The following is a 10,528-nucleotide window of genomic DNA, read 5'->3' as shown; positions in this document are numbered from 1 at the left end:
TAATGCAGGAAGTCTGAAGCCCCCAATAGGGGGGATGGGACCACTTTTTACCTATGGGGGGGATGCTTGGCCGTGTAGTCATGTTAGTGTCAAACTCTGTAACAATTACTGCGCGATATAGTTCCTTTGTACTTGTTCTTATACTATTCCGAGTCATGCTGGGTGCCCAGCAAGGGTTAACGCCCTATGTGCCCGGGACTAATTCCCTTTGTGCCCAGGGCTAATGCCCCTTCTGCCCTACGACTGCGGTTAAATGGCAGTGAACTTGCAGATGAGAAGGAAGGGAAGGGCTCCCACACGTTAGTCCGGCCGGGTTCCCAGCCGGCAGCAATTGATTTCCTCCCCCGGCTGCCTGTGGTGCCTCCCGTACTGAGGGGCGGGGCTGGGGAGGCAGGAGTGGGCGGAGCTATACATGCTGAAGAAGGATGGACATTCCCTTAGAGAGGGCAGTGGAGGGAGGCAGACTGGGCACACAGGCCTCTGTTAGGGCAGGGAACAAGGCACACAGACCCGGGGAACTGGTTCCACTTGGCCGCTGGTTATGAATGAGATCTTCCCCCTGTGTGTGCCACCGGAGCCCTCCATCGCTCGCCTATCGCAGCGCAGCCTCCCCTATGCTTGGATAATCCCGCACAGCTGCTCTCCTCCAGCACCGGGGACTTTGTGAAGGAAGCGGCCAGCCTCCCGGAGCAGATAGCGCAGCTCACCATGGTCTGGCTCCCCCCAGGCACTAGGAGCCCGTTACAGTTGTGCCGTTCCGTGGGGCTTATTGTGCTCTCCTTGCTCTGGATTGTGTGTGCGGTGGGCGCAGGGGAGCAGGGTTTCAGCGCAGAGGTAAGGAGAGCGCATCCCCATCCTCCCATGACCCGGCTCAGTGTGTGTGGGGAGCTTTCACTGGGGTCTGGGGGGGCAGGACTGGGTTTAGGGAAACATTAGTGTGTTCAGTATATGTTCAGTATATAAATCATCACCCACCCTGCAGCCCTCCAACTGTTGTTGAATTGCGACTTACAGAAGCAGCTGTCAGGGGGTGCTGGGAGTTGTAGTGTAACAACCACTGGAAGTGCTGCAGGTTGCCTCCCTGGAGGGGGGGTCCAGCCTTCTTGCATTATCAGGCCCCCCTCAAACTCTGGGGCTCAGTGATTAAAGGAGGCAACAGACTGCAGCATTGTGATACACAGATTTAATGCCTCCACTTTTCTACTCACCTACTGTGCCCATTCATTTACTCAATAATGCCAGGGAGGGCACTATTTAATTTGACACAATTGCATCAATGTGGATAATCCGCCTGCTATACACGTGAGGGGGTGGCGCAGTCCATATGTGCCGCCACTTATGGATACCCAGAAAGATGAAACATTTAGTAGTTGACATGTATCTGAATGTACTGGGCACAGATGGACAGGGCTTGGTGAGATTTATGTTGGTAAAATATCAGACTTCGATAGAAATAGGTGTATGTATGCTACAGCCCATGATTAATTGAGCCTCCTCGTTGCCAAGGGCAACTTGATTTAGATAGAGTGATGCATTTAAATAAACATTCTTATTATGCAAGTATATTGTTTTATTCTTACTTTGCCATAAACAGCCCTTACAAATGGCCTATTGAATAAAGCATTGGAATTAAATGTGCTGCCTGCTGGTTGAACATGGTATTGCAATATAGCTTAGTTTCTGGGTAGGAGACAATCCAGGAACTTGTGGGCTCTGGAGGCAGTCAGTTATGGGAGTGCTGGGCGAGAGAAGGCATAATGCCCACCATGACAGTAAACCCAGGCACCTGGCAGTACCCAGTGATTTGTTCTAGGAGTCTGGTTTGGACTGAAGCAGTGATTCTCAGTACCAAGGGGTAGTGCCCAGACTGGTTAGAGGGGCTGTGCTGAGCAAGCAATCAGATTCGGAATTACTGAAATATGGTTTTATTGTCTATGCAACCTCTTACTACCTTAGCCAGCGCTTCTAGCCTTCTGTGACCTGGGCATTAGATGTGGCAGAGGCCCAATGCCCTGCTGAGATCTCTGTGCTACTATGCTACTGACTTCAAAAAAAGTTATTCATCAGATTAAATATAATATAAACACTGCATTTATTACTACTAGCCATTAGGGAACTGCAATTCCCAATGCCACATAACAGCCCAAGGTGCTGGGAGCTGTAGTTTAACAGCAGCTGGAGCCTCGGGTTAGGTGATACCACTTTAAATGTCATTCTGTGCTGCTCGAATGTTTGGAATGATTAATATTAAGGCACATGGCTCTGTGCGGTGCCCTGCGGAATGATGTTCTCGTTGTGGAGCGTGGTGAGCTAGCAGTTTTAGAATCCAAATGCTACAAGCTGTGCATAACCGAGTCCGCGGGTTTGTGTTTGCTACTGAGCCAAATGAAATCATCATATTGTTTTAAGTGTTTATTTAAGGGATATGAATCTTTATTTTGTTATTAATGTAACAGGTTGGCAGTTTATTTACCCAGGGAACCACATTAATACTCTCATTCATGCCCTTAGTAGTAGATTCCAACAGTTGGTGTATGTATTAATGCAGGGTCCATGTGTTTTGACTGGGGAAATATGCAATGATAATCCAACAGGGGGCTTATGTATTGATGCTGGGTCTGTATATTTCAACATGAGACATATGAATTTATACAGGGTCTGTATATGCCACCTCTAGGCATGTATATTGATGCAGGGTCTATATATTCCCTCAGGAGACCCAGGTATTCATATAGGGTCTGTGTATTTTCACAGGGGGCTTATGTATTGATATCAGTTCTGTATATGCCACCAAGAGAAGTTTGTACTGATACTGGGTCTCTTTATGCCACCAAGAGAAGTATGTATTGATTCAGGGTCTGTATATTCCACCAGAATACATATTGATGCAGGGTCTGTAAATTCTCGCAGGAGACATATTATGTATATTTTACAGAAGGCTTATGTAATGATAAAGGGTCTGTTTTATTAACCAGGAGAAGTATGTATTGATCCAGGGTCTGTATATTCTGATAGGAGACATATATTGACCTGTATATGACACCAGTTGTGAATAGGTACTTGTGTCAAAATGCGCTCCTTGTACTTCCATATTGTGCCCATTGACACAGGGGAACTCTGAAGCTCCACGGTTCCCTTTGTGCTCAGTAGGCACAACAGTTGTTTTAATTTGTTGAATGAGACACAACTGAGGCAGGCACTGTGCAGTTGTGTCAAGTGAATCGCCCCCTTGCAACTACAATGGCACTGAAATTCTGGGAAAAAACGCTGCATTGTAGGGAAAAAACTTGGCAGATGTAAATAAACCTTAATGTCTTTATAGAAACCATATTTATATTGATACAGAGTCTGTGTATTCTGAATGGAGTCTTATCTATTGATTGATATTATGTTTATCCTCACAGAATATGGGTGCACATAAATGTTCTAGCACTGATACAAATGTCTTCCTTTAATATGCAATGGTTATTCCAGCCTTGCCTGTGCAAAAAATCTTCAAGACAAGGAAAAAGTTAAATTTCCATCACTTTGGAAGGATGTGATTTTTGATTGGAGGGTGCCTCTGTAGAAAAAGGTTATTGTCGTTGGCATTTTCTGAGCGTTGGTTATATCAAAACAAGAAGCTTATGTTTTCCTATTGGAGCCATCTGCTGATGTGTTTATATTGGGGGAGAGGACAGTGCTGTATTCATGCTTTAACAGCTATTGCATGCTTCTATCCAACAGTGAGGCTGATATGGAATTGCTATATACACATGGATACATACGATGAGGAATGAGGTGTCCCTTTTATTATCAGGATTTTGGCTCATTTGTCTCTGTTGCAAGTAAAATATGGAGTTACCCGATATAGTGACTAGCAACCGTAATACAGTCACTGAGCAGTTGGGATTTGCTCGTTTGGCCGAGGTATAGATGGAGAAATGGAGAAGGAGAAATGAGTGAAGGAGCAAGATCTTAAATGGTTGTGCAGAATTACCCTGTCAGTGTCACATCTCTAAGCAGATAACAATACTATATGCTCAGTCTGATTTTGCCAAGAGCTGAGAGGGGAGCTGATGTATTGCTTACTGTGTGCCATGTTCCCCACAAGGACTTGGACCTATGATACATTGATGCATAACAGCCTCTGTTGAATGGGCACAAATATTATCAGACCACTTTGGTTGAGAAGTGCATTTCTTGTCCAATGATAGTCTGGTGGAGAAATGGACACTTAGTCCCTAGGAGTGTGGATGGTGCAGGAAGCAGTTTATTGGGAATGGCAGAACCCAGTTCAGTAGTAAGGTACCATAAGTCAGGCAAGAATGGTAATTAAAGTGATACTGACACGAAAAAACAACTTTTTAAAATATGAATCTACATAAAAATTTGCCTATAGGTCGTGTTGATCATTTTTTGCTGATAGGGCTGCTTTTGTAAGTAATTTTTACTTGAAATCCCAAAACCTGACTGTTTTGCCAACCTGACTGTCCCTTCTCAGCCTGTCAGTTATAGCTTCTAATGCTAACAGACACCTGGGCAAAAATATGGCCGCCCCCTCATAGAGGAACATGGGGGATCAGATAGGGAATGTAAAAGCTTGGAGCCTGGTGTCAATATCTCTTTAATGGTGAGGCAGGGTCAGGGCAAGCAGCAGAAGAGACAGTAAGAATTTAACACACAAGTAGACTGCAGGACTTTATTTTTCTCACTTTGTAACTGGAGTGTTGCATTCTGTGTCTGTACTAGAACTAGGCCCATGTTGGGGTCATTTAGGGAGCTGATGCACTCATTATATAGTTGTTAAACCAGAGAATGTATTCAGAGTTAAAGGGGTGGTTCACGTTCAGATTAACTTTTTAAATAGTTTTTTAATTTTTTCAAAATTAATTTAAATGTTTCCAGTTTTCAAATAGGGGTCACTGACCCCAGCAGCCAAAAACTATTGCTCTATGGGTCTATAATTTAGCTTATGCAGGAGGTGGGAGTATCCAGGACCATGTTATTAATGACCCCCTGAAGTTGAGGGTTTAGGACAGTTTTCTATAATATAATATTGGCACATACCCAATATTATAATAAAAACAGGAGCTTGCTGTGATCCGTATGTGGCGATTGCAATGATACCAAACATGAGGGGTGTGTCATGTTTGAGCCCTCCCAGAAACAATCACTCCTAATCGGCAGTTATAGACTGGCCCTGCTTGGTATCATTAGGAAGTGTGTGACCTCCCCATAACCAATATGTTATTTATAAGGATGTGAACCCTATAGCAGAGAGGATATGGATGCTTTTCTATAATCCCCCCTGCAGCTCCAGGTCCACAGCTCCCTTTCTTTGATCAACAGATCAAAGAAACCTACTGTCCCAGCTTCCTTGACCAAATGGTCTGGCTCCGAATTGCCCTATATGCCAGTAAGTGACACCTTTTCTACAGGCTCCTACTGGAATATTTAATTGCGTCTCTTTGTGGGCCTGAGACCAACTATTTCCTTTGTTAACTCCTGTAATGCCTGTGACATAAACCAAATTATGTCACAACCTCAGGGCCGTGAGTTCCCAGACATAGGGCAGGACCCAAAGAGCAAACAGTTGGTATCACAGGATGAGGCGTTTATTGGAGAAATGGCAAGTAGCCATCAGCAGGTTTCCATAAGCCAGTAGGTGGTAGCCAGCCTGCACTCTTGTTCCTTAGGGAATAGGGAAATACACACAGTTGGGGGGGGGAATCTTCTTGCCGCAGCTAAGGTAGATTCCAGGGGAACACAGGGGAGGGGGTCCTGCCGTAGCTAAGGTTACACCCCAGACAAAAGGCTCCTTGGAACTCTTGGCAGCCACCTTTGTAGCCAGAAAGGGAACAGCCCCTGTCGTAAAACCAAAACAAGATTTGGCTCCTTCTGCCAACCCAAAGGCAGCTTCCAGAGGGGCCAATCATAGCTAATCCCACTGGGCCTATGGGAAGCCACCTAGGGAGCATGCCCAGTTCAGTCTTTTGCATTTACTAGACAGAGCACTGCTCTCACAAGGGGTAACTATGTGTATTGTGTCACTATGGGGTCTGGCTCTGTGTGCCCTCACAATAGGGGCAATTACATGGGGAGGGCCAGACAGAGCCGGCTGGCTACACACAATACACACCTAGATGAGATTAACCTACACAATGCATTTGCTACAACAGGTAGGAGGGGGCAGGGGGTACATTTCAGCATAAACAGAAATATCTAATAGTTTCATCCAACTTATACAGTTTGTTATGTCACAATGCCAGTGCAGTACTGCTCTGGTATGCCAAAACTATTGTTCTCTGGGTCTACAACTTGATGACAACTATGATATTGTTACTTTTTATTTTATTTCACTTTCAAACCACTGTCTGGTTGGTAGGATAAAATATACCCTAGCAACCAGATAGCTGCTAAAGTGTCAAACTGGAGTGCTGCAGAACAAAAAGCTAAATAATTTAAAACCACGGATAACTAAAATCAAGACCAATTGCAAATTGTCTTAAAGTAGCATTTTCCACATCATACTAAAAGTTAATCTAAAGATGAACAACCCCTTTTTGCTGCCCATATACATAAAAATCCACTCATTTGGCAAGGTTGCAAACAAGTGGATCTATGACTGAAAACCTATGTATAGGACTGTATCAACATGCCAATGTGGCCCTCATATTACATAGGATGTTCAAACCTGCCCAATAGACATTGGGCTGATTTGGGGGCCTGGTATTTGTCAGGAAAGAAGTTGGGTCTATAATTAGGCAGATACGCTCAAGGGGCTTGAATCTTCTTGTGTATGGCTAGCTTTATAGCTCACCCAGGAACTCAGCAGAATGAGACCTTCAGTCGGACAAAGACACGGATGTAGAGAAGTGCACATGTACTGTCAGTAAGTGCACATGTAATGTCAGGTCACTCAGGTAGAGAAAAGCAGAATTAATGTCAGACCGCAGTAGTATAGAATTGATATGTGTTGTGTGATGTATACCAGTGCAGTGACTAGGGCAGCTTGGTGATGGCACAACAGTGGCGTGAAAAGAGGAAAGTGATTATGGTGCTTTGACGCACAGTGCTGCAGAACTTCCTGGGACTGAAACTGTTCCACTAAAAATAGCTTCCTTTTGTGTAATCTCAGCAGAAGACAGGAAAACCATGGGAAAAAGAATGTGCTTAAGCATGAATATGTTTAGGATATTGTGTCTGTTTCCTTTTCCCACCAAAGAAAATAACACAATATTCTGCACTTAAATTGATAATTTGTCTAACTGTCGGCTCAAGCTGACAAACAAAAATACTTTGAAGGCGTAGTTCACCTTAAAATTAATCTTTAGACAGCAGATGTTTGCTCTGTCTTTTTATTTTGACGGTTGTTCAATTATATACAGTTTTTTGGTTCGGCGGCTATCAGGCTTGGATTTAAACTGTTTAATGGCTGCTAGGCAATAATTATCATAGTAACCAGGGAGCTTGTTTTGAAATGAAATTGCAAGATGAAGAGGTCCTGAAAAGATAAATAAAAAATAAGAAAAACACTAAAAAGAAAGAACCAGAAAAAAAAAAGGAAATCATTTTTAAATATATTTGTTAAATATTTTAAATTAAGTTATTAATCTGTGTGTATATATATATATATATATTGAGTACTTGGATCTCTTTCTTTTTCTGTATAATGTGAATCACAGCTAAATTTCCACACATATTAAATTGTCAGTATAGAGGTAACTTGAAGTGATCATACTAATGACAGGGTAATACACAGGGTGTACATGTGCTCAGGTCCATTAACCAATAGTAACCAATCACATATTTACTTTGCTTTGATTACTGTACTTGGGATTATACTACCAATCAAACCACGGGTTACTATAATAATACAAAGACCACAGAAAAGTATACCATTGGCTTCATAGGCAATAAATAACGGGGCACACTCATCTTGCAGACCTCATGCCATCATGCCATGCTGTACATGATAAATGAACAACAACAGAACAGCTATAGGCTGGATTTTCTTTTTTTAGGTTTATTTACCACTTGTTTATGCGGAGGTCACCAAAGGTGTAGATCTTTAACCAGTACTGGATAAGACAGCACTGGGGGCCTGGAAACTCAATGATGCATTTCCCATCCAATGGGATTTTCTAACATACCAAATAGATAGGTAACGGCTTGGCCAGATATTGGTAGGGCAGGCCCTCAGAAAGGCTTATACACAGCCAATAAACTGCCAACTTGGTCTGGAGAGTCAGCAGCTTGTATCAGCCATTGCCACCTTAAGATATATTGGGAGATGGTTGTGGGTGAGAATACATTTCTGTTGTTTCAGTCTGGCTTTTCCTCAGAGGATTCCTTATTCCAGGGAAGCCAGCTATTCTGCATCAGCATCAACTACCATTGTAGTGCTAGGCCAGTTCTCTTCTCTCTGGCAGCTAAATATTAACCCTCTCTTTATGACCGACCTAATTCGGATCACACATTTTCGTTCCCACAATTCAGAACCAATTATGTGTGAAGAGTGAAACATTAAAGAAAGAGAAGAGCACACGTGGTTAAATGCTTTTACACGGCCACATTCTCAGCAGAGATGGCTTCCGTAGCTGGAAAGACTCTCTGGCTCTTCAGCCTTCTGTCTGTTGATCACACCTTAGTCTCCTGGGTAGCAACAAATTATTTTGGATGTGCAGCTTCTGTTTATGAAGCCTGGTCTGCTGGGTGGATCTGCACTGAATTGCTAGCAGGATTTCTGCTGTTTTTTTCTGCAGCAAATAAAAGAGTTAAACTAGAAAATGTCCATTCTAGCAGCATTCGGGTGTGCATGAACTAAAACTCCCATCAGCCTAGGCTGAACTAGAAATCAATGGGAGTTGCAATGTCCACATAAAATATCCAATTTCTCTTCCAAACTATCTAGAAAGCAACCCTCTAAAACCAAAATGTGTTATTTTCATAGAAAAGAAATGCACCTTGGCTGATTTCCCTGTTTGCAGTATCTGTAGAGGGCAAAACTGGCCTTCATCCAGGGCACAGGTTAAATGGTTTCACGAGAGGCTCAATACACAACAACAATTAAATAGTTACCTTCCATGTACATTTTATATACTCAGTTTTAAAACGAAGTTTTAAATAAATTATTTGACTCTCTACTATTTAAGACTATAAAACTCATTTACAAAAGTGCAAAAAAATGGGCAAATGTAGGCTGGAGGCAGGAAGTAAGGACAGTGCTAAACCCCGTCTCTGATGCTGCTCTCTGCACCAATCGCCAGATTTGATCTAGCGCTAGGTGCAGAGACCAGAAGGCTTGGGGACGCAAGTGTTCTATAAGTGGACACTAAGGGGCACGACGCTCTTGCTCCTCTTAGTACTCCTGCACTAGCACCACTGGGGGAGTCAATGATCTCTTTATATTATGCAAGGCAACAGGTGAAACTGCTTGGGTACCTAGATTAACTGTACTGGTAACTGACTTATATTAAGCTGATGTCAGACGAGGCGTAGGGCGGAAATTTTCATCAAGCAAAAAAACGCTTGCCGAAAAGTCCGCCCTACGGCTCCTACTTGTGCCTGCACCCGAATGAATGGAATACGCTCGGGTGCAGGCACATGTAGCAGAAATACGCATAAAAATGCGAGAGTTTGAAAGTCTTGCGTTTTTATGCGTATTTCGACTACATGTGCCTGCACCCGAGCGTATTCCATTCATTCGGGTGCAGGCACATGTAGGAGGCATAAGACGGTATTTATAAATATCCACCCTACGCCTTGTCTGGCATTAGCCTTAAGGCTGTTAAGTTGGCTGATTACTTTCGTTATGGACATGGATTCACTGGTAGCTATGAATGAATTTTTTCGCCAGGCATGGATTAAAAGTGTATTCCTGCATTTTGCCACTGGCAAAGATTTTCCTGCGTCTTGGCCAAAAAAAATGCAGTTGTAAATTTTCTCATCACTATTTATTGGTCAAAACTTATTGATCTGTCTTAATAGCCCATGGGGCTGGTTGCTGATCATCTTATAAACTTAGGTATCTGCACTGAACTGTGGTCTTCAGGACTAAAAGACTTGGTTGCTGCATTTTCAGGCAGATTAAGTATTAGATAGTGTTTGACACTGTTCTGTTGTGTACCAGTCACAGATCTCTAAGAACTATACCAGCATGCAAAAATGAACTGACCCCTAGAAAATGAACAATTGTATTAAGTACTAGGATAAAAGATGCTCATGAAGAGATACCTTCTGGAGACAAAGGCTCTCTTGACCACGTCATCACCTATTGAACTTTGTATAGGTCTAAAACAGGGATCCCCAACCTTTCTTGCTCGTGAGCCACAGTCAAATGTAAAAAGACTTGGAGAGCAACACAAGTGTCATAAAAGTTCATGGTGGTGCAAAATAAGGGCTAAGATTGGCTATTTGGCAGCCTCTATGGACACTATTAGCTTACAGGGGGCTTTATTTGGTAGTAAATCTTACTACCAAGTCAGGAATTAAAAAAAAAAAAAAAACTACCTGGTTTGGGGGCACTGAGAGCAACATCCAAGGG

At 43.0% G+C, this 10,528-nt stretch overlaps 1 protein-coding gene across 2 annotated transcripts in view; it reads left to right on the top strand.

Annotated features, from left to right (window-relative positions):
* Window positions 1-388: 388 nt before the first annotated feature.
* Window positions 389-10,528, top strand: part of mmp16 (matrix metallopeptidase 16) — a 149,028-nt gene continuing 138,888 nt past the window's right edge. Inside the window, exon 1 of one of the 2 annotated variants that reach the window (XM_012964668.3) lies at window positions 389-834. In XM_012964668.3, the coding sequence (XP_012820122.1) occupies window positions 709-834 (126 nt within the window). In that variant the 5' untranslated portion in view covers window positions 389-708. 2 annotated transcript variants of the gene reach the window in all.

The sequence above is a fragment of the Xenopus tropicalis genome, chromosome 6 (genome assembly GCF_000004195.4).
Source record: "Xenopus tropicalis strain Nigerian chromosome 6, UCB_Xtro_10.0, whole genome shotgun sequence".
Lineage (NCBI taxonomy): Eukaryota > Metazoa > Chordata > Amphibia > Anura > Pipidae > Xenopus > Xenopus tropicalis.
This window is presented reverse-complemented; position numbering and strand designations above follow the sequence as displayed.